The following is a 24,722-nucleotide window of genomic DNA, read 5'->3' on the forward strand; positions in this document are numbered from 1 at the left end:
ATGATTGAGAGAAGCGGCACACATGTCTAATGTCTCTAATAAAACCCCTAAAACAGGGGGAAATGGCAGATGGTTTAGGAGCTCCCATTTCCAAGAGGTCATAATATCTTTTCTGCATGTCTGTTACCTACTTCCCACTGAAAATGCAATATCATCTTAAGAATAGTATCTCCAAAGAAAGTGCTTCCAATGGTAACTCAGGAGGCAAAAGTGTCTTCTTCTGATTCGTAACCCATAGGAAAATTAACTTCTGAGGAATAAGCTACAGAATCCACATCAGATTCAGAATCCTCATCCTCGAAAGATGATGCACTATGCCTCTTAGAAGGTGAAGTGGTATTAAACTAAGAAGGAGAGGCATTTAAATGTTCTGTATACTACTTTTTATTGAAAGCATAATCTATCCTGTTTTAAAATGGATCTTAACAGCATAGCCTATCTTTTTTTTTCTCACTGTCTTGGTACTTTCTAATGCCAATGTGGAGGATCGGAAATTATGCCTAAATAAGGGAAAAGCTTAGATAAGGAGTCTGCAGATTCTTAGTTAGCAAAACAATATAGCAGTGTTTAGTGCTTATTAATCAGTGGCTAGATTCTGACAGATAAAATGTTTGCTCAGAAGCTTTTACAGTGTAAAGATGACATCAGTTTCTTTGTCCAGTAGAGAAGATCTTGATTGCTTAGTCTCCCACATGACTGTGTTCTTTTACTTTAAAGCAGACCTTCCTACTCTTCTAAAATGTGCTGTCTTAAGTTATTTTGTACCATAACAGTTAATGCTGTTTCAGACTCAGATTTTTTAAGACATCATAATTCTGTAAAGCCCAAAAGAAGTCATATCAATCTTTCTGAGAGTCCTCAGACATTGGCTGACAGGAAGAGGTATGTTCGTTTTTTTCTGCTTCTTTTTAACAAGGACATCTGCCCTCACAAAACATTGTGGTTCTGAGACCTGGTGCACCTCAAAGAGCAAAGTACTTCTTCCCGTGCTATGCCCTCTAGTCTTCCAAGACAATAAGACGATGCTCCCCATTCTCACCCAAAGTGGACATCTTGTCAGTTAGTAAGGACATTCAAGAGGGTTGTGCCATATTATCCAATGCAGTCATGACAAAAGAAGCAGCCAAGAAACACAAAGGCAACATCCTTTTACAGACAGACAGTTGAAGCTTCAGGCTTGGATTTCTTAAGCTTCTATTACAGCAAAGGATTGATATATGAGCAGGAAGCCTCAGAAGCCATCTTACCTTACACAAGCTTATGTCTCTGATGATCTCAAGTAAATTTTCAAAGATGACAATTTGCTACTTAAGTTCTTGGGGAGAAATGACTGGTGAATAGAACAGTCTTTGCAATTATGAGTAGCTCCAAGGTAAAATAAGCACTTAAGAGGGACTGTCCCTGTAAGGAATTTGCCTCCCACAATTACATTTTCCTCTCTTTGATGAAAAAAAATTCTCATTACAAACAGAAGTAAAAAAAAGGAAGGTTCCCAACAGGGATACTTGCCTACCCAAGGCAAAATAAATTATATGCCTCATACATCTGAGAGAAAGTGAAGCGAGTTTAGTGTTTATTTATTTTACATTTGTTTACCGGGGAGGTCCAACTGGACAGATCCATCTATTTTCAGCGGTAGCCCGGGGCAAAAGCTCCAGAAACAATTACTAACATGCTATATTATAAGATATTTACATGACCGTTGTGGTTTACACATACAGTTATGAAATATAGCAGATAACATAGGATTGCATATGATATTTACATAAACATAGCAGTTTACACATATAATTAAAAGTATACAAGTAGTAACATGCGATTGTTGTTCATACAGTATGCTTAGTAGAGATAACCTTGAAGATGTAATAAAGATAAGAGAAGAAAGAAAAAACTAAAAATTTACATTTTAAGGGAAAGCTATTTAACTTAGTCTAGGGGAGAGTTAGTGGGTATAGATGGGACAGTGGGAAATAAGCGTCATGAGTTGGTAAGTAAAGTGTGATAATAAATACAATTAAGGCTGGCAGCAAGAAAGAGCTCATATACCTCCTAGCAGCTATGAGCTTAGGTCATATGTAAGGTGCAAAAGGAAGGTGCCCACGCTTTGGTATGCTGGCCAAATGTGTAACATTCTGCCAGGGATGTCCATAATTATTAGTAATACTGCAACAGTGATCTAAGGAAAGATATCAGGCTCTCTGCTGCTGCTGTACAATTGTTTATACAAAGTGAAGTAACCAAAAATGGATATTCTTTTTCCCAGACAGACTTGTAAAGCAGTTAGACATTCCTAAATTAGAGCTGATCTCTCCTCCAAGATAATTATTTCAATGTAATGCTCAGCTGTAAAGAGGAGAACAGCTCAAAACATCTTCTGTTTTCTGAAGCAAGACATCACCAACAGGTATTCCAAAGTGCCTTGAAAAAGTTATAATGGCAGAAAGTGGTGCCCTCCAAATGATCACAAACTCCCAACAAATGGGTATTATAGATTGAAGACCGCAATCCTTTTGGTTGGGAAGTCATACTCCAAGAAGGATAGTACTGCTCCATCTAGAGGGGGGCTACTACTCTACTCATGTTCCAGTGAAGGTGGAAATGGGGGATGGAGCCCATACAATAGCAATAAATCATCTTATTAAAGCTTTTGTTGTTATGGGGAGTATACTCGCATAACTGCAATATGTCAAAATAAATTACACCTTACAATTCCTTGGACAAACAGGAGTGCTAAAGTAGTTTGCTACTCAAAACCATAAACGGAGGGTACAGCATACACTGAAGAGCAGCTGTAGCAATACTTGCCTGATACTGCTCTGTATCTGCAGTCTGCAGTGTTTAGACAAGGTGTCAGTGGCTGTCCAGTTGCTGCCTCACTGAGCTAAAACATTTCAGAAAAATGCTGATGTAGCTCTTATCTGATTTTGCAGCACTTTACTGCCATGATCATAGCAAAAGGTGATATAATTCAAACAGTAGGACAATGTTTGTTTGAACATTGTTATGCCTTGCTCTCCTGGTGCAAAGCAGATAATACATTGGGCAGATTTTATCCTGGTTTGCAGGGGTGGACACAAAGATTGAAGGATGGCTTTGTTCAAGGCCAATTCTGAGACTGCTATGGACAAAAAAGTTGAATAGTTGGTGTAATGGTTAAGGCCTTTGCCTCCCATGCACAAGGGCCAATCCTAACCTCCAACCCATTGCCTATATGAAGTTTGCATGTTCTTCCTGTGTCTCTGTGGGATTCCTCCCACCTCCCAAAAACATGCAGAGTATTTCCAAACTCGCTCAATAATGGAGTTGTGGGCAGCACCACAGACTTTAGATGGTGGCTATAAGGGGGAAGAGTTGTATACACCAACCATTTTAGGCATTAACTGTGGCTCAGGATAGAAGGACAAGGATCACAAGCTGCATGCAGTGTTAGGGCTAGCCACTCAATGGTGTAAAAACTGGCTCTAGGTAATTCAGTTGTGTTGACCAATGTCACAGAAATGGCCATGGGCAGTTACCAGTGCTAAACAGGCTGATGACCCAGTCTTCTCTGACCTATGCAAGGGACCCATGCTAACACTGGGAGGGGTGTATGTGCCCCTAGTGGCCAGTGTGTGCCTGTCATTAAAAAAAAAAAAAACACATCCCTGGGTCAATCTACTGTCTAGACTGTGTCCAGTTGCCCTGCCTGGGTTATCCGGGATAGTTCTATTGAGTGAAAGCTGGATCTAAAACCAATGCACCAAGCAAAGTCACTTGGCTTGGGATCCAGAGTCTACAACTCAGTAAGTGGAAAGACTAGAAAATGGGTGGAAAATGTGGTGAGGAAAGACTCCAGAAGACAGTGAGGGATATCTTCAGAATATGTGAGACACTTATGTCAAGAGTCCAATGTAAGGACAGGTTACTATTCATAATCTCAGCATATGCCCCACAGCAGCACTGTGGCAGTGAGGAAGACAATGTATTCAGATGGCACTTGCAGGACCTACTAGATAAAGGACAACATGAATTGTTGTTACTGATGGGCGACCTGAATGCACATATTGGAATAGATAGAACAGGATACAAGGACTACCTGGGTCCACATGGGTGGGACAACAGGAATAAAGAGGGAGAAACCATTCTAGACTTCTGTCTGGAAAATGGCTTAATGGTGGCCAACACATGGTTCAGAAGGAGAGAGCGTCACAAGATCACATACAAGAGTGGCCAACTCAGGTTAACTTCCTCCTAGTAAACAAAGGGCACTGGGTTAGAATCGGTAACTGCAAAGTCATCCCCAGTGAAACAATCAGTCTACAGCATAAACCACTGGTTGCCAGAATCAGCTGCAGGCAGTGGTCAGGGAAGGCTTGAAGGTCAGAGACAAGGCTGAAAACCTGGAAGTTGACTGGACAGAAAGCACAGGAGTTCAAGGAATTAGTCAGGGCTCAAGCACATCAAGAAGAAGAGGAAATAGATGGAGTTAAAGAATGGTAGCACCTCTAAACAAGAAGTGTGAGGACTACAAAACAGACATGTGGCCGAGCCAGATATGGAAGCAAGGTACACAAGGAAAGCAGGTGGTGGAATGCAGAAGTCCAGGAAGTCATCAAAAGAAAGGAGGAGAAGTGGGAGGTAGAAAAGATGGACCAGGCTAAGAAAGAATACTGGCTGGCTAACAGAGGCTAAGAGAGGAATTGCAATAACAAATAACAAGGCAACAGTGCAAAGAAACTTTATCAGGTTGCAAGGCAAACACAGAAAAATTAAGAAGATAGTTCGACACCTTTCATAAGGCATGTCAGCAAAAACCTGTTTGCCAGCCCACAGGACATCACAGGCAGATGAAAGAAGTACTTCCAGCAGCTTCTGAATGAAGAAAACCTCTCAGAAGCTGTACTGCCCCAGATACAGCCTATGATAAAAGAAGCGGAAAAGCCCACCCTAAAACAGGCAAGAACAACACTGAAGAAAATGAAGTCAGTGAAAGCAGCAGGCACAAATGAGGTCACAGTAGATATGATAAAGATATTGGATGAGAAATGCCTCTTGACAGTACTCAAAGCAGTATGGAGAGACTGATAAATAAATGTGAAGAGTAGTAGAAAGCAAGATGGGAAATGAGCAGTTCAGATTCAGATCAAGAGGCAGCACAAGTGACCTGATGTTTGTAGTGAGGCAGATGATTAAGAAGAAAGAGTCCAATTGAGCAATCATTAACTTAGAGAAAGCACATGACAAGATCCCAAGAAAGCTGACTTGGGCAGCCTTGCGATGGTTCTAAGTCCCAGAAACATTGGTAGAATTGGTGCAGGCTATGTACAAAGACCGAATGACTATAGAGTATGAACAGTGTTTGTACTCGCAGAGGGGTTCCCAGTGGGAATGGGCGTGCATCAGGATTTAGCTGCTGTTCATACTGGTGATGGAACTACATTAGCAAACAAGATGGAGGGGGACAGACTGACAGGCAGACACAGAGTAAGAACTTCAGCAAAGAATAAAAGAAAGGAATGCAAAACTGAATGCACATAGGTTGAAACAGAGGACAGACAAAATAGTTGTAATGGCAGCAAATGGGGAAGATCAGAAGAAGCTAAGAACTGTGATAGAAGGGACAGTATTGGAACAGGTTAATAGCTTCAAGTATCTGGAAGGGGTGGCTGAGGAGAAGGGAATTTTGTATGAAGAGGTCAAAGCTAAAATTAGAGGGGTTGCAGCCAATTGGCACGCAGTGTCAGGGATAGTGTATGATAGAAGAATGGCAAAGAAGCTGAAAAGTAAGGTGTACAAAACATTGGTATGGCTAATACTATTGTATGCTACAGAAACCTGGGCAGGAAAGGCAGAGCTGTTGAGGAAGCTAGGGGTCATGGAGATGAAGTGCCCGAGATGGGTGGTAGGATGAACAATGTTGGACAGATGAAGAAATGAGGACTTCACAGCTGAAGCCAAAGTAGCTCTAATAGCAGACAATGTCAATTAGAATAGATATGGGCATTTGCAGAAAAGCAGAAGACAGTTTGGTGAAGATGATTTGGGACAGACAAGAAGTAGGCAGGAGGAAACAAGGGCATCCAGCAAAGACATGGATAAGTTGTGTGAGAGAAGACCTGTGACGGTCAGCCATGAGTGCTGAAGAAGGTAGGAGAGTGGCAATAAAGAGTCAGAGATGGCAACAGTTGACATGGCACTCCGACCCCATGTAGAAAAGTTGGAAAATGGGAGTTAATGATGAAGATGATATGGTAGGGAAGAAGAGCTTGGTTAGAAGTGTCACCCTATCCTTACACATTAAGTTCTGCATCTCAAAGTCTACTGGCAAATGTGACAGCCACTAGAAAGAAAGCTGTCCGTCTATATCACTGGTGCAATATTTGTTATAGAAGGGATGTCCCACCTGGGCAGGCCGACACTCGGCCAGTAAAAAGAAGCCTAAAAGAGATCTTGTTTGTGCCATACATCACATTTATGCTACCCGCGCAGAAAAAAGGGCATAAAAGAAAGGTATGGACGCAACTACCTAAAACTTCTTTAGCCGCCAGTTTGAACACTGTTTTTTCCAGTTGTCTGAATGCTTTGTTGCTGTACTAAATATTTAGCAATACTAGATAATAATAAAAATAACCCAAACGGGGGCAATTTTTTTTTTTAATTTTAACTTTCTTGGTCTTGTATTTTATATTACTACTTAGAGTTCATGTCATCTGTAAGGCATCTGTGCCCAAGACACTCTGAAGCAGTTGGTCTTCCCTGGTCATTTATCCTGAAAACCAGCATCTTACCAGGGTACCATGGCAGAAACCTTTAACCCTGAGATACTCCCGCTATGTAAGAAGGTGGCCAAGAAGTCTCGGCCGAATTCTTTAGCTGTCTACCCTTCACTGACATCCCTCTAGAAACAGGTAATAGCTCTGTAGTCATTCAGTGTTTATGTCACATTCCTCTGTGGCAACCCCACCAGTGGCTGGCATGGATCCATCTTTTCTCACGTTCTCTGTGGTTTTGCAGGGATTTGCTCCAGGTATCAACAGGGAACCACTGTTGATTATCTCGGAGGGTCCTGGAGAGATTCTGAAGATATCGATCAGGGGCAAAGTTCCGGGTTCTCTTCTTGAATCTCAGAAAGGGTTGGAAACTCCAGTATTTGTTAGGGCTGATGTCACTTCTAAGAAAAGACAAAAACTGAAGCATGTTTCTGTCTGTCCTATGGATTCTCAAAGGGAATGGCAAGAGTTTACCTCAGGGCTTGTTCTCTGCTTTAAATGGCCCTAAAGCCTCAACAAGGTTTTTCAGTACCTGCTCCTCTATGGACATTACCCCTTCTAAATGGCTTAGGGAATCAGATTCTTCACAAGAGGATTCCTGTCTGGTGAGGGGTCTTTGTTCTATTCTTTATACATGCCTTCACCTGTGGCTTATGATTCTGATGGAGGAGTCTGTCAGCCCTGAGTCTCCTTTAAAGGAGCTGTCCTTTGGGGCACAATTGCTAGGATAATGGAATTCTTTACGTGGGATTCTTCAAGTGTCTGACATTCAAAGACGATATTATGAGTTGCTTCTGCTGAATACTCCTAAAGCAACTGGCAGTTCCTCCTCTGTTGGCTGATGTGTACGATACTTTCATTCCATGTCTCCTGTTTCTCAGCCTTCTGTTCCCAAGAAACCCAATAGGAATAAGGACTGTTGATCCTGCTATGGTGTCAGTCTCTTCTGACAAACCTAAACTCTTGTCCTCTTCCAAACTTTTGCCTTTTGATAAGGACAGTAGGGCAATGGAGAGGATTGGTAAGAAAGTTTACACTGCTTCTGCTTTGGCATTTAGGGCTATTAATTACCGACCTACATGACCAGGTATGCTCTGGCTGTGATTGCTCAAGCTTGTCAGGTTATCTCTGCCCTCCCTGATTCTGATGGCAAATCATATGCCTTATCTTTTTAAGGTTCTGCTTCTCAAGTAGCTTGTCACTCAAGTGTAGCTATGATGCTGCTGATGCCTCCTCTAGGGCTATGGCTTCTGGGTCCGTCATGAGGCATTACTCTTGGCTTCATCTTCAGCCTTTTCCTGAGGACATTAAAGCCAAGTTATTAGATGCTCCTTGGGATAATACACAACTTTTTGGGTCTGCTGCTGCAGACATGTTTAAGTCTCTTCAAGAGAAAGGCAAAACCTTGCAAGACGTCAAGCATATTTTTGTTTCTCCTATTCCTAAGTTCCAGAGGAATTATCCTTCTAGGTATGCTTCTGTTCGCAAGCAAGCCCTCCAGGCCTCTAAGGGCAGGAAGGGTGGGAGGCATGCCCCCTCAGCTAAGGCTTCACAGATTTCTGTGGCCCAGAAGCCTCCTTTATCTGATAAGCCTGCTTCTCTGACAATTCGTCCCCCCACCTTGGCCTTTAGACAAGGTTAGTTTTTCCCTCCGGCTCTCCATTTGTCATCCAAATTGGAGTCTCATCATTTCTGACTCTTGGATTCTTTCTATCATCCATCAGGGTTACTTTATGGTATGGAAATCTCTCCCTCCTTTTTCGGGGATTCCTCAAACTCCTCATTTTCTTGTGGTTCTAGGGTCCCTATTGAACCAAGGGATCATTCAACCTGTCTCCCCTTCCAAAATGGGAAGGGGTTTTTATTTCAGGATGTTCCTGGTCCCTCAAAAGGAGGGCACCTGGAGACCTATTTTGAATCTCTCCTGGCTCAACACCTTTCTCGAGATCCCTTCTTTTCAGATGCTTACTCTTCAAACTCCATTTCCTCTTTTATTACCCCAGGCTTTTCTGGTGTCCTTGGATCTGTAAGATGCTTACCTTCATATCTCTATTCACCCACTCTAAAGGGAAGTGTTTATGTTTCTTTGGGTCTTCCTCTCATTTTCAGTTCTCTGCTTTGCCCTTTGGCCACTCTACTTCCCCAAGGGTATTCACAAAATGCCTAGCTCCTAAGACTGCGTTCTGCAGGCTCCAAGGCATTCAGATTTTTCTTTACCTAGACGATCTGTTGCTTCAGGTGCCTTCTCCCAGTTGATTGTGGCAGGATCTGCAGTTCACCATCTCTCTTCATCAAGTCTGAGGTTGACTATCAACTTCCAAAAGTCCATCCTGACTCCCTCTTAGGATCATATGTATCTGGAATGCAAGATTCAGATGGTGCTAGTTTTGGCCTCTCTTTTGCCTCCAAAGTTATTGTCCTTGACAGCCTTCTTTCAGTCTCTTCTTAGTCTGTCATGCCAGCCAGGGATTCATGGCCTCTTTTACTCCAATACTTCCTCCTGCCAGACTGCATATGTGGAAGCTTCAGTGGTACCTTAAGTTGGTTTAGCTGCAGCATCATCACCCTCTGGATTTCAGTGTACCTCTCCTTTCCTGTCTCGAGAAGGAATTCAAGTGGTGGATTCCACAGTTCAATCTCAACTCAGGCTGGCCCTTTCAGCCTTCAGTCCCTTCTCCACAGCTGTTCACTGATGACTCAGACACGGGGTGGGGGGCATCACCTGATGTTTCAGGATCTTTGACCTCCCCATCAGAAGTCAGACCATATCAATCAACTTCAAAGAGATGAGGACGCCGATTCTGGCCCTTCAGAGTTTTCACCCAATCTTCTCTCCAGGCCCCTTGAAGGTGTACACAGACAACACTACTGTGGATGTTGTATGTCAACAAGCAGGGGGTCATGACACCTTACCTCCTCTGCAGGATGGCGCTTCAGGCTTGGGAAGTGGCTCTTCATTTTTCATCAACTCTTCAAGCAGTATACATTCATTCAGAGCACAATCTTGTGGCAGACTCCCTGACCAGGTCCAAAACATGGGCTCAAGAATGGATGCTTCGCAGACATGGGTTTCTGAACATTGTCCATCAGTAGAGTATTCCTCATATAGATCTTTTGGCCTACTCTGACCAGACAGCTTCCTCTCTTCTGTTTCAGTGTGTCATGCCATCTGACATGGAAGATGGATGTCTTTCCTTTCCTTGGATAGGGAAATTTCTTTATGCTTTCCCTCCTCTTTCTCTACTTCCAAGAGTCCTGCAGAAGATTCAGCTGGATTCCCCAAATATCTTGCTAGTGACTCCCTTTTGGCAGAGAAAACAATAGTTCCCCCTCTTAATGCATCTGGCCTGGGGCAATTATCAACAAGCTACCTTACCGGCTGGATCTCCTCACACAAGACATGGAGCCTCTTATCTATCCCCACTTGTCCACTCTGCAACTGACACTGTGTGTGACTTGAATTTGACCCCTTTCAGGCACCTCTTTTCTGAGGATTTGCTCAGGGTTTTACAGGAGGCAAGGAAACCCTCAATCAGAAAATCTTATGCATCTAAATGGAAAAGATTTTAAGTCTGATGCCATGCACGTAACCAGGACCCTTTTTCGGTGGGAGTCCCACTAGTTCTCCCTTATTTGTGTGAGTTGCTCCAGTCTGGCTTGATCTAATTCTTCTGTGAAGGCCGATTTGTCAGAAATTTCTGCTCGTTTGCCCTTGAATCCTCCTCAGACTTCTTGTTTTTAGGTCAAACCATTTCTTAAGAGGTGTCCTGCATATTATACCTCCAAGAAAATCTATTCCTCCTTCTTGGGACCTTAATTTTGTTTTGGAAAATCTGACTGGCTCTTTTTGAGCCTGCAGATTATGCTTCTTTGCAACACTGTACTTGGAAAACAGTTTTGCTGCTGGCTCTTCCTTATGCCCAAGGTAGTCAATGAGTTGCCCCTGAATCAGTCGGTACAACTCCCTTTCGTGTTCCCTTCCCCACAGTCTGCTAGTCAGACGGTCCTGCATACCTTGGATTTGCACAGACAGCTCAGGTACTATTTGAATAAAACTAGGAGTATTCAAAGTCTGATCAGATTTTTGTTTCCTTTCATCCCAGGTCTTTGGGTTTGGGTGTTTCTAAGAAAGCAATCTTCTCCTGGATATCGAAGGCCATTTCCTTTTGTTATTCTTTCCCTGGCAAATCTCTGTCTGCTTCTGTTAGAGCTCATTTCACTACAGTTGTTGCCTCTTCTGGTGCCTTCAACGGGTTGCACACCAACTCCATCCTTGAAGCTGCTACTTGGTCTTTATTGCATACCTTTACTAAGCATTACAAACTGGACAGTTTCTAGGACCACAGGAGGTTTTGCGGAAACCATTTTATGTGGGTTTGTTGAGGGCTCTTCTCAGCCTTTAACCTTCCATTCTGTTTCTTGAGCTTTTTTACTCTTGCTTCTATAATGGATGAGACAACAGAGATTAGAAGGACATAGTACAGTTGTGCAAAATCTTAGCATAACAGTAGATATCCTTCTCTTCACTGTTGCAGTATGCACTCCCTCCAACTCCCACTTGTTTAATCTGCATTTCTTCCCTCTGGATGTGCATAGACTCCTTTGTCCAAATGTGATGGTTCTCTTCTGGAGAAATTCAGTTCTAGGTAGTTGCATCCGTATGTCCCTTTTATGCTCTACATTCTGTGCAGGGAGGATAAATGTAATGCACTGCGCAAACAAGATCTCTTTTATGCTTTTTTATTCTCTTTTATGCTTTTTTTTTTTATACTGGCCGAGCATCGGGCTTGCCCAGGGCAGGACATCCCTTCTATAATGAATACTGCAATAGCGGAGAGAAGGACATCTACTGTTATGGTAAGATTTTACACAACTGTACTATCTACAGGAAAAGAATTTCAAAAGAAGCTGAGCTCAGTAGCACAAACAGTGGAAGATGACAAGCTTTTCAATAAAAAGTTCAAGACTCAAGGAGACAGTCCTCCTAGGTTTCTTTACTATCAAAAAAACAAAGAAACACAAAGCCTAAAGTACCAAGAACTGCGCAACCGTGCAAAAAATGCATTAGGCTGGACAAAAAATCCTACTACATAACATTACAAACTAAATACCAACACAACCCCCAAACAATTTTGGAAAAATGTAAACCAGCTACTAAAACACACCCAAAAGGCTACTCCCAAACCAACCACCCCTGACACTAAAGTTCTCATCGAACCACAACTCAACTCCCACTTTGTGAACTCAATTCTATCCTCAGTATCACAGGACAGTTCCTTCCTCACTATCCCCCCAACACAAATAACACTAATACTAGCTTTACCCTCAAAACAGTTTCCACCACTTCAATCAAAAGCATGCTCTCCAAACTAAAAACCTCATCAACAGCAGCCAACCTACTCCCTAACTATTTCTTGAAACTCACAGCAGATGCTATTGCTATTCCAGTCTCCACTCTCATAAACAGATCAATTGTTGAAAACTATGTGCCCAAACTCTGGAAAATATCCTATATTACACCCATACATAAAGGCGGGACCTCCACTGAACTTAACTACAGAACCATTGCTTTACTCTCCCCCCCTGGCCAAAATCCTAGAAAAATGCATCCATACCCAGATACTAAAATATCTCCTAGACAGCAACATCCTGTCACCTACTCAGCGTGGTTTCAGACCTGCCCATTGTACCACTACAGCCCTCCTCTGCTTCACAGACACAGTAAACAGTCTCAAAAATGAAAGCCTGCAGGTGTCAACTCTTTTTTGGATATGTCCAAAGAATTTGACACATTCTCGCACCAAATCCTGCTAAACAAACTAAACCAATATCACCTATCAAATTCCACTCTTACCTGGTTCCAGAGATACTTAACTGACAGGTACCAAGCTGTGAAATGGGAAAATTCTCTCTCTCCTCAGCTGCCCATAACTATAGGAGTCCCACAGGGTTCTATATTAGGACTACTACTATTCACAATCTTCACAAATGACCTCCATACCTCCACACAGCATGCATCTATCATTCAGTATGCAGATGACACTACATTAATCTGTGCTGCACAAAACATTTCCACCCTCCTGCAAACAACTCAACTAGCATTCTCTGATGTCGAAAACTACCTTACCAAAGCCCAACTTATCCTCAATCCAAAGAAAACTCAGCTTATGATTATAACCAGTTCTAACAAAAACACTGATAACAGTCAATTCACTATCTACTCTACAAATACTGTTCCAATGGCACAAGCTAAGCTATTGGGAATAACCATAGACTACCACCTAAAATTTGATAGTCATCTCAACTTATCTCATAAAAAAGTACATGCCAAACTGGGATCACTCTACCGTACCAAAACATTTCTTACCAACAACACAAGATCAGCCATTGCTCGCTCCAAACTTCTATCCACCCTACTCTATGCATCTCCCATTTTGACTAATCTCAACAAAACTGAACTAAGCAAAATGGAAGCCTGCTATAACAGAACTGCCCGCTTTGCTGCAAATTGCTCATATAGAAATCACTGTACTGCTTTGAGACAGCTCCACTGGCTTGAACTGCCCAACCTCCTAACCTACAATCAGCTCTGCCTCTGTCATACTATCTATTACCTCCCCAATAAGTGTTCTGCCCTCAAAAACCTAGTATAACATCACTCAGTCAAAAGGCCTCTTAGATCATCAAGCAAACTACTACTAGAAGTCACCAACAGCTATAATAGCTTTGGAGATGCACTATATAGTAGTTCAGTGGCTAAAAAATGGAACTCTGTCCCCGCTAGCATTCAAAACACATCATCCAAAGCCTCCTTTAAAGACCTCATCGGGCAGCATCTCAAGCAAAGATGGCAGTGCCATGATTGCTCCCCAGGCTAGTGAAAGCAGATAAGGTACACATACTAAACCTAGAGTACTTGATAATAGGTTTTCAATCTTACTCATAAACACTGGCTAATCTACAATGTATGTACTGTACACCTGTGTACTATGCATGTATTCTATGTTCCAAATTTCAGCTATACACCACAAATCTATTAATTACCTTTATTTTTAAATTAATATTTTTTGTTTGTTCTCTCCACTGTAACTGTTGATGTGCTGCATACCACTGTAAAAACATGTATTTCGTAATTTGTGTGTATACTGATCATGTCTAAATGGAATCCGCGATGGTGCAGCGGTAGCATTGTTGCCTCACAGCAAGAGGTTCTCCCGTTCGATTCTCGGCTGGAGTGCGGGGGAGTGCCTTCTGTGTGGAGTCTGCATGTCCTCCCCGCGGTTTGTTGGGCGTTTGAAAGACATGCGTAAATGGGCGTGCCTTCATTGCAGGTTGGACATCGAGCTGGCATCTCGGCGTTCGTGAAAATCTACTGCCAATCATTAGCGGACCGGAGTTCCGCTATGGCTACCCCTAACCAGGAAAAGCCGAAGACAAACAACAACAACAAAAACAACAACTGATCATGTCTAAATAACTAAATGTATCTGTAGTTTTTCTATGTGGAGCTTTTCTCCCCAGGCCTCTGCTGAAAAAAGGCCTTTTCGGCTCAGTCAGACATCATCCAGTTAACAAATGTAAAATAAATAAATAAATAGTAAGCATAAGTTAAAGGACCCCTTTAAGGAAAAGATCGACTGATGACTGGGAGGAGATAAAGGGAACCTACAGAGGAAACTTAAAGGCATACAGTAGTCTTTTGCCAAAAAGCTCCACCAATAAACTTAGATTAAACGGAAGAGAGATAGCTGCTGATAGCATTTGCTTAAAACTACAGCAGACAGACAACCTCTTCAGTTTGGTCAAAAAAGGGCTTCCTGTTGAATGTGACAACAGAAAAAGGAATATTAAAAAAAAAATAAACATGCTGCTTTTGTGGGGGTCTATGCATTCCTGACTCCCGCTGTAGCTTTGTTCCCATATCCCAATATACTAACCATAAGGCTCAACTACTTTGGAGGAAGGGAAGGGAATACAGTCTGGCTGGAAAGCAAAGTACTTGTACAGCTGTATCACAGTTAGTATATTTATTGAGAGCTGGTGTGGGATTATGGGAGGTGAAGCCTCTTTCCAATAGCTGCTTTTATAAAAATATTACAATATTTCTTTTTTATTTAGAAAAGTTCACTTTCAACATATTTTTTTTGAGAAGCAAGAGCCATCATTTACAAACACAATGACTTCAGATGCAGTGTTCCTTAATTTCCCTGCATCAATGTTTCACTGTAGGAAGGTTTGTGCTATAAGCATTGAATGCTAGCTAAACCAATTTATGTGTGGTATCCAAAAATGGAAATGACAAGATTATTCTAGGCCTATTCAAATATTCTAATACTGAACTGCGGTACTGCAATATACAATCAATGCTATTCAAAGTTTTCAAAGATTTGAAAAAGTATATACCCTTTTTCCTAAACTTGCCCACTGCCATGGATTCTTTGATAAGTGTCAATATACATTTCTGCTGTTTGAATTTAAATGTTAAACACCCTGGAGATAACCAAATGTCATTATACAAAGTCTGACTACCATGCAGGATTTACTAATCTGCAAGATCTCACTAGGACTGGTTGCAGAAATCATGGCTTAAATCAATAAAATCATAAAAACTCTAGTATAAACAGTGGCACTACTCAAGATGTACTTCCTCAGGTCTACTTTAGATAATCGAAATGCCACTTACCCGACTTTTAAATCGCAGAGACAGAAGCACAGAAAATCCACTTCAATGAACACTGACATCACCAATAGGTAAAAACTACAGGTAAGTTGCCACCTGTCCACCATGGTGAACTTTGCCCCACCGTAGTGAGATCTCAGAGTTGGTATATTTAGTTAGGGGGGCAAAGCCCCCTACATGGGTGGATTCACGTGGCTCAGTTGTCGTGTTTTGTTGTGGTGCAGCCAAATGGTAATTTACCTGTAGGTTTTTCTTGGTGGTGTGTGTGTTCATTGAAGTTGATTTTGTGGTGCTTCCGTCTCGGCGATTTAAAAGTCGGGTAAATGGCGTTATGATTATCAAACATAGACGCATTTCCTCAGCCTTCATGTACTCGCAGTATCTGTTCTTTGAAAAGAACTTCTTTGTCCTCAGCCATAGTATTTCTTCATCAAATTTAGCGTTTTGCCAAAAGTTACTAACACAGCCTTTTCTGTGGTTGTCTCTGCCCGCTTCATGTTAAGCTTATCCTGCAAAAACAACATTAGGGGAAATCTTTCCTTTTTCAAAGCTGTAACTGCAGGAATTAAATACATCTTAAGGGGGATGGAGGAAGTACTTCTGAGTAAGAATCCTGGATGGTTGGTGGTGTGCTGCATTGCAGATGATGGCAGGGTTTAGACCTGCAAAGTGATTAATGATAGTCAATGCCAATGAATGGAACAGCGTTAGTATTTGCACTGCTGGAAGCCCCATTGAGTTGCTCTGATCACGATTTAAAAAGCTACTGAAGCTTTGTGCTAATCCACATTAAGTCTCCTATTCTTAGGAATTCTTATCTTTAGGAAATAAACTAAGACATTCAAACAGAGACCATACATTTAATACATAATACATTTGCACTACAGAATAAGCCAGTCCAAATGTCAGTAACTGTGTACTCTGATTTTTAATCGATTTTTATAAATACTAGCAAAGGTTGTTTTTTCCACTTTTCTGAGAAGATGCATTTGTGCACCAAATAAGTCTTTTCATACACACACACACACATTTCAGCTCAGAAGGACTGGCTTGTAACTTTCAATATAAAATATTTTTTAAAGATTTTAACCTTCATTTTCATCATAACATTATACAATTCTCTTACATGCTCAAAACTTCAGTATCAGAGAAAAATCCAAACCAAAAGACATTCATAACCAAAGTCTTCATATATAATCTGTGTGCCTGCAACACACTTGGGAAAGTAATAGTGCGACGACGAAATGTTTCAAATAAAGATACAAATATACTTAAATTTATTCATTTACATTACATTACTCTGTGATCAAACAGGAGAAGCATGTAGCAAAGACATTTATTTTCTCCAGTTAAGAAAAATAGGGACTATATTACTATAATCACCCAAAACAAAAACTTTCACACAAAACAAATACTTACAGCAGAAAAACAGTCATGTAACAACTAGTTTATAGCCAAGAGACAATGAAGACGGCACCTACCAAAACAGTATTTTTGAATAGGACTGTCTCTACTCAGCGCTAGTGGAGTTTTCAAAGTAAGATGCAAGGTGACAGACCATTGTAAAATCTAGCTGAAGCATATCTGGACATCAAAAACTAAAACCAAAACACAAATGAAGCTGTACAGAACACTGCTGAAGCGTATAAAAACTTAAATGAAATGTTATAGGTTAAAACATACTTAAGAACCGGTCATGAAAATAAAAAGTTAGTGGTTTCACATCAAGTATAGATGCTTCATCAGACCGTTACCAACAGAGCTACTTAAAAATAACATACAAATAGTGTGTATCCAATGGAGGCTCACTTATGTAAGCCTCTAGATTTTAAAGTAGGTTTTAAAGAAATAGTATCATTAATACCATACCCTTTCTGTCAGATTGCAAATTAATGATCCATCTGGTTTCTAATATCTCCAAGACATCTAGTAAGATAAATTAATTGTAACACTTAACAAATGAAAATATGACCATTATCATTCATGCCAACATGTTTATCTAATGCATTTGTTGGTACACATCTCTTTATTTCACTCAAATGCTCTCATATTCTCCCTCTAAAAGATCTATTTATTTTTCCAGCATAGGAAGATGGACATTGCTTGAACCTGGATAAATATATCAAATTCCTGCTTGCAAAGTCTGCATAAAGACTGAACCTATATTCCTTGCCAGTTGCTGGATGTTTAAATGAATTGCCATTCTCTATAAATGGACAGCTAGTACACATCCTACAGCTAAACGTACCCGTCCTTTGAGATTTAACATTTCTTGACAGTATAATGATCATAACATAATGTGCATTTTAATGTCTTCCTAGTCACAATGGGAAAGAAGGAATAACTCCTAATAGATGTTGAAGTGTATTGTACACTCTTAAAATATCCCAACTGTTTTTAATTATATCACATATATTCATTATGTCAGATGAAAAAGCTAAGCACATTCTAACTATTTGCTGTTGCTTTGTTCTGTCTGAAATCAGAAGAGTTATCCACTTCTATTATATTAGGTGACCTAGACACAACATTCTTTTTAGAGAAATACAGATGTTCCTTGTTATAGCTGTCTACCCCTTGAAAGTTCAAATTGTGCTTAATGTCATTCTCATGATATCCCCCTTCTAGTAATTCCTTACTAAAGGATGATGGAGAATTCTAACATTTGTTGTCATCACTAGTCAGTCGTGATACATGTGTTGCCTGACCTTTCACTATGTTCTTAAATATACAGCTAGGATGCATGCTAGTTCTTTCAACTAGCATATTCTTCCTACATGGCTTTCTGTATAACTGACTAGTAACTTTCCCATTTAATTCTCTTGTCAACTTTACATCTAAAAATGTATATATTCTATAGCGTATTCCATAGAAAAACGTAGAAAAAACGTTGTAGAAGGTAGATAAACATAGACAATTCTTTAATACATCTGGACTACCTGTCCATACTACACAAATATCATCTACAAAAGTGTTTATATTTTATGTAGGGGGAGAAATTAGAATTAAGTACATGTTCTTCCTCCCAGTAAGCCATCACCAGGTTTGCATATGCTCATTTTGCTGAATACATACATTTTTCCATTTTTCTTGGTGGAGGACTTTAATAGGAGATTGGCAGTGCTAAACTTGGACCATCGTACTTGTGTAATCAATTTACAAATAGCCTTAGTAAGTGACAACACAAGTGCATTGGTTATTATGTCAAAACTGCATTGCTTTCCAGTGATGTCAAAGGTTTGCAATAAATAAATAAATAAAATAAAATGAATTAATACCATTCACCAAGATGGTTAAAATCTCTCCAGTCATCTGACCATTAACATGCAAACATCGATATTGCTGGTAACCCGTTAAAACATGTCCTAACATTTTTAATGGTACCTTCGGTTTGTGCACTGTATTATTAGCAAAAGCACATAATACATACTTGGCAATACAATCTTTGCTTTCTGCCTCATTCTGGAGCTTATGGTGCACTACAGCACCAACAGCAAGCGGTCCAGCATCACCACAAAGGAATGTGATTCTTCTGCCATTCATGTTGCGGAGTGCCCTCTTCACATAATCCAAAGATCGCTGAAGGTGAGCCTGGTCATTTAGGACTTGGTAAAGCTTGAGGTACAGTAGGGCTATACCTGAAAATAATTAAAAATAAAGTTAGAGGCAAAAAAAAATAAATCTTTACCCAGATTCTATCACCACACTATTAAACATGCTACTCAATCTAAATCAAGTTAAGAGTGAATGGCCCTGTGCATCTGTCATCTACACAACGGCAAAAATGAGGCAGTTCCAAGTCATGCATGACTAGGTTTCTGACAGCATTCAGTAACAACTGCCCGATACTGCACTACATTATCCATAAATTCAGAACTGGCAATCCAGTTCATACCTAAAGTTAATTACTTTTTTGCTTTTATCCTCCCCAGTCTGGTTGTACTTACAATCCAACCACTACATCATCAGCAACTTGTGACCAGCTCCACCTCATACATAACTTCTTAAACTGATGGAGTTTACTTATGCTGTTTCAGTGAGAAAGTCCATCTAAATCGAACAGAAGATTCTTAGATCACAATTATAACCCTGAAACAATGATGTGCCAAATGATAATACTTCTACTTAGAAAATTTGTCTTCCATTTTAAATTATCTTGCCACAAAGTACATGATGTGGAATTACATGAAATACCTACTCTCACAATACTGTCTGAATCAAGTGAGTACCCCAAGGTATATTATATTTAGTATGTACAGGTGTGATGGAAGGGAGAAGGGATTGGTCAGTAGTATCAGGTATAAGCAAATGTGTGAAGTACACAAACAACATACCAGTAAAGAGAAAGACTGAATTCTTGCAGTATTAACCGAGAACTTTTAAAACCACCGGCCAGTACTATAAAAATCTGTAAAGGGATCCCACTGCACAAGGTACACACCAGAAACTGCTAAGCTGTTCTTCCACAATGGTAAGAATCATTACAGAATGACTTCTGAAGAAACCATCCAGAAATTCAGAGGAAGCACAATTTTCAAAGCAAAACAAAATTCACAGGAGGATGATCTTCTTAGATTGGGCACCAGTACTTGACCAAGAATGTGCAACAATTACGACCTAGATGGGACTTCAACAAGCATCTAACATGGTTTCAGAAAAAGGTTAGTGAACAAATTAGGCAAAAATGAAATACATCCTACAATGAAAACAAAAACAAAATGTCTGGAAAGCAACAAACAAAAGAAAACAAATGGTTTTCAAAATTGGGGCAAACAATGGAATATCACACCAGTGGGGACCACTTTAAGTCTTTTACAATAATCTTATAAATGAAGCAAAAAAGGTCATGAATGAAAACAATGTAATTTAAAACTTTCACTAAAATATCTAAAGAACAGTTGTCTGAATGTATTTACCACACTGTACATGCTCAACTAATGGGATCACTGCTGCTGAAAATAAATACATGGATAGGAGTAAGTTACAGACAGACAACTGATGACCAGCCTAATCTTTTTCATATCTTCACACTACAGGAAAGTAACAATGAACTACTTAATGGATGCTTTTGAAGCAGGAAAGTTATGAAGGGCTTGGTGCCCAAACCTGTCTTTTTGGTCAGCTTAGCTTATGCTGACTAATGGTTTGGGCATGTGGAAGATGCCCTAAAGCTTTGGGAGCTGGCCGGCAGTTATATACTTGTCAGGGTATGACCCATATAGCTTAGGCTACTGTAGCAGTGATTCTCTCAATGCTGTAAACATAATGCATTCTCAGAACAGTACAGAGACTGCTTAAAATGGAACAAGTACTAGGTTTTTAGTCTTATAACTACTAACCATAAAGTAAGGAAGGTAAACAAAACAGCCCTGCAAACAACACAATCAGTGAAAAGACATTTACAGAAAAACAATATACTCAGGGAAATCTATACCACAACAGTAATGTGACCTCCTGCTACACTAATATCCAACAGCTACCAAAGGAAGTGCAGTGCCAAAGGATGAACAGTGCATCTATTGTTATACTGTGATTATGCTCTCACAATTAGCTCCCAAGGTCATATGTAATACGCTACTAAGGAAAATCATAGCAAATTCTGTTCTGCCACAAGGTTGGACATCAGATCTATAAAATGTCTTGTCTTTTATCCAAAACTTTGAGAGGTGTGGAACTGTGAGTAACTATTAGTCAAAAATGTTATCTGTATTTTAATTGTTCAGGAACCTTAGTCATTTATAGTCTTATAAATTACTGGTAAATGTCTGCATAGTCTGGTGCCTTAAACTGCAGCAGAAGTTCAATAATGGGAGAATTGTCTCTGCTCCAGTTTGTACTTCGCTACTTTTATACTCTGGTCACCATTTACCTGCTTAAAGTTAGAGTCTGTGTCTATCCCATCCCTCACTAAAACATGCTAAAGTTTCTCAAAATGCTCCAGTATTGGCTTCGTTTGACTAGATACCTCAATCACTAGCCGCTAGCCTTTGTAAATTCCCTCCAACACAAAAATAGGCGCACACACACACTTTTGGTGATTTTACAAGGCTGTCTCTCTGGTCTCTATCCTTTATAGTAATCTGATTTCCAAAATCCCTCCCTCCTCTCTTTAAATGCTAGTATTTGTTGTATAAGCTATTTATGTACTCTTCCCACCCACTGTTTTCAATAGCTCCATGATACTGAGTGCCCACCCAGCAAACCAGTACTGCTTGTGTAAACTTCCTTTACTACATATCGTCTCCTGCTCAGTTTCCAGGAGATCAGCACAGGGTGGAGTCCTGGGCTGTTTTTTTTAGAAGTGCTGAACTCGTATCCAGTGCTATCCTGACAAAGTTAGGTACCTTTGATTGCTAATTCACTCTTTAAATTATTTTGAGCAATCACTACTGCTTCCTGCTTTTGTGTGTGCATTTCACTCTATTTTTTTTTTTTTTTTGGGGGGGGGGGGGCTCTTCCTCTTACTGTTACTGCTGCAAGACTCTCTTAATCTCCACCAGCAAGGGATTTCCAGCTAACTGCTGAATTGGTTTGCGGGAGCACTGCACTTGTGGCTTTCTTCTACTGTGTTTTGATATCAGGAAGACTGGGTTTATTCACCTTGTGGCAGCAGGCGATTGCAACTCAGATAGACCAGGTAAATACACAAAAGGCCTAGTAGTGCAGTCATTTTATTGACCAGAAGGCTCATTGTTTAGTTTTCTGCTTTTTCTGTGCTGCTATAACTTTTGCACATTTACACAGGTTAGCCCTGTACAGTAGCAAACACCCAAAAATCAAATTTTCCCAGCAAAAGTCCATAAAACTGTATCCTGTAAAGCAAGATTATACAGCAAATACCTTGAGCACCAACAAGCTTAGAGCATCTAGCTGGACATTATGTACCAACACCTACAGATTTAGTAGAATTCAGTATTGTGTAAACATTAAAGTTAGAAAAATTTAGTACTGATTAGCATAATCTGCCTCAATAAAGCACCATTATTAGTCTGCACCAACCAACAAAGCAACCGTAATAGCCTTCTATTCTGAATACACCACCTCTCCTTGTACCTCACCAATCAAAGGACTGGACAGTATGGCTATGCAATTTCCTAACTTCTTTGCAGCCAGCGTGGTGGATACAGTCATCTTGAGACAATGTAGTAATTGTCTCATGTTTATCAACAACAACTTCACCCTTAAAGAAGCACACACAGTATGCGAGAGGTGTACTTGCATGATGACAGTGGAGACTAAACTCTCACATACAAAAAAAGGGGAAAGGATCCTGCACTCCCTGGAAGTGCAAAGGCAGCTTAGGTTCTATCTGGACAGGACTAAGCCTTTCAGAAAATCTGACCAGCTGCTAGTCAGCTTTGCTGCAGGGGCAGAGGGCAAGGCCATTTCAAAGCAAACCATTTCTAAATGGATAGCACACTGCATCCATTTCTGCTACAAGCACCATGGGAAACCTACCGCCTCCAGGGATCAGAAAGTACAGTTTTGTACCTACCATAAATGTAGATGTCCGAGAGGTATGCATCTGCAGTCCTAACAAATGGGTTGTCCTGCCTCAGGCAGCCCTTCGGTCGGCCGGATTCCAAAGTCTGGGTCTGGCGTCGGCTGATGTCGCACTTCACCCGACGTCATAGCTGCTGTCAATTGGGTATAAAGGCATCAGCCGACGCCATTTTCCTCAGTGTTTCTTGCCCCAGATGCCAGGTGCCCTCGAGGAAGGCTAAATTTGGATAAATGCCAATGATTCCAAACAGTAGAGAGCAAACAAAAATAAACATGTATGTACATATATACAAACAAATACACCATAATAGATTCCCCCAGCTAGCTACAAGATGGGCAAATACCCTAGGAGTACCACAGAGGGGAAGGAGGGTAGGTAATCCTGACTGCAGATGCATACCTCTCGGACATCTACATTTATGGTAGGTACAAAACTGTACTATGTCCTTCAAGGATGCATCTGCAGTCCTAACAAATGGGTAGAATACCATAGCAAACTGGGGGAGGAGGCACTAAGAAGATTATGGTGTAGTTAAGATCCCTTGCAAAACAGCAGTGGCAAAACCTGCTCGGGATCTGGAGTATAAAGGCAGATTATAATGCTTGGCAAATGTATGCACGGAGCTCCAAGTAGCAGCCTCTAAAATGTCTTTGGTAGCCACTCCTCGTAAGAAAGCTGTAGTAGTGGCTGTAGCCCTTGTGGAGTGAGGTCTGATGTTTTCTGGAGTTGTCTTTCCATGAAAGGAGTAACAAAATCTAATGCAATTTCCTATCCATTTTGAGATTGTCTGTTTTGAAATTGCTTTTCCTTCCATTCCTGCTGCATATGCTACCAGAAGCTGGTCAGTTTTTCTATTGGTCTTGGTTCTGTCCAGGTAGTAGCGCAATTGCCTGTGTACATCCAAGGTATGCAGTAGTCTTTCCCCCCTGTTCTGTGGATTGGGGAAGAATGTTGGTAGGTGGATTGCTTGGTTCAATGATACCCTGGAGACCACCTTTGGCATAAAAGTAGCTTTAGATCTCAAGGACACTCTATCCTGATGGAAGATAAGGAAGGGCTGTACTGCCATTAATGCCTGTAATTCAGAAACCCTTCTTGCTGAAGTGATTGCAAGCAGGAAAGCAGTTTTCCAAGATAAGAACTGTAATTCTGCTGTTGCTGCTGGTTCAAAAGGGGGAAGTGTTAACTTTTCTAGCACAAAGTTTAGGTCCCATGTAGGCAAAGGTGGCTTCCTTGGAGGCTTTACATTTTTAATTCCTCTCAGAAACTGCCTGAGTAGAGGATGAGAGAAGACTGGAGGATCCATGTTATATTCTGCTGAAATTGCTGATGCATGAATCTTGATGGAGGAGTAAGACAGGCCATTGTGGAAAAGCTCTGCTAAATATTCCAGGATGTTAGCTATGTTTGCCAAGGATACATTTTCTCCTTTTGCTGCACTCCAAATGAGGTATCTTTTCCATTTTGCTGAATAAGTCTTCCTTGTGGAGGGTCTGCGAGCTTCCAGGATAATGTCTTTAACCCTCTGAGATAATTCTGGGTTATTTTGTCTTATGTAAGATTCCAAGCAGCTAGCTGCAGTGTTTTCAAGTTTGGATGCAGGATCTTGAAGTTGTTCTGTGTTAGCAGCAAAGGAACTGGAGGTAGAGGCCATGCGTGTGCTCGAGACATGCTCCTCAGAAGCGGGTACCAATGCTGCCTCGGCCAGTCTGGAGCTATCAGTATGATCCTTGGGTGATCTTCTTTGATCTTCAGTAGCACTTTGTGCATCAAAGGAAGAGGTGGGAAT

At 40.8% G+C, this 24,722-nt stretch overlaps 1 protein-coding gene across 1 annotated transcript in view; it reads right to left on the reverse strand.

Moving 5' to 3' along the window:
• LANCL2 (LanC like 2) overlaps positions 1-24,722 on the reverse strand; it is a 543,796-nt gene that overhangs the window by 439,451 nt on the left and 79,623 nt on the right. Inside the window, exon 3 of the mRNA XM_044064819.1 lies at positions 18,860-19,067. Coding sequence (XP_043920754.1) covers positions 18,860-19,067 — 208 coding nt within the window. The remainder of the gene's footprint in view (positions 1-18,859; positions 19,068-24,722) is intronic.

Source organism: Protopterus annectens, chromosome 3.part0 (genome assembly GCF_019279795.1).
Source record: "Protopterus annectens isolate FY-2018-M chromosome 3.part0, PAN1.0, whole genome shotgun sequence".
NCBI classification, from domain to species: domain Eukaryota; kingdom Metazoa; phylum Chordata; order Ceratodontiformes; family Protopteridae; genus Protopterus; species Protopterus annectens.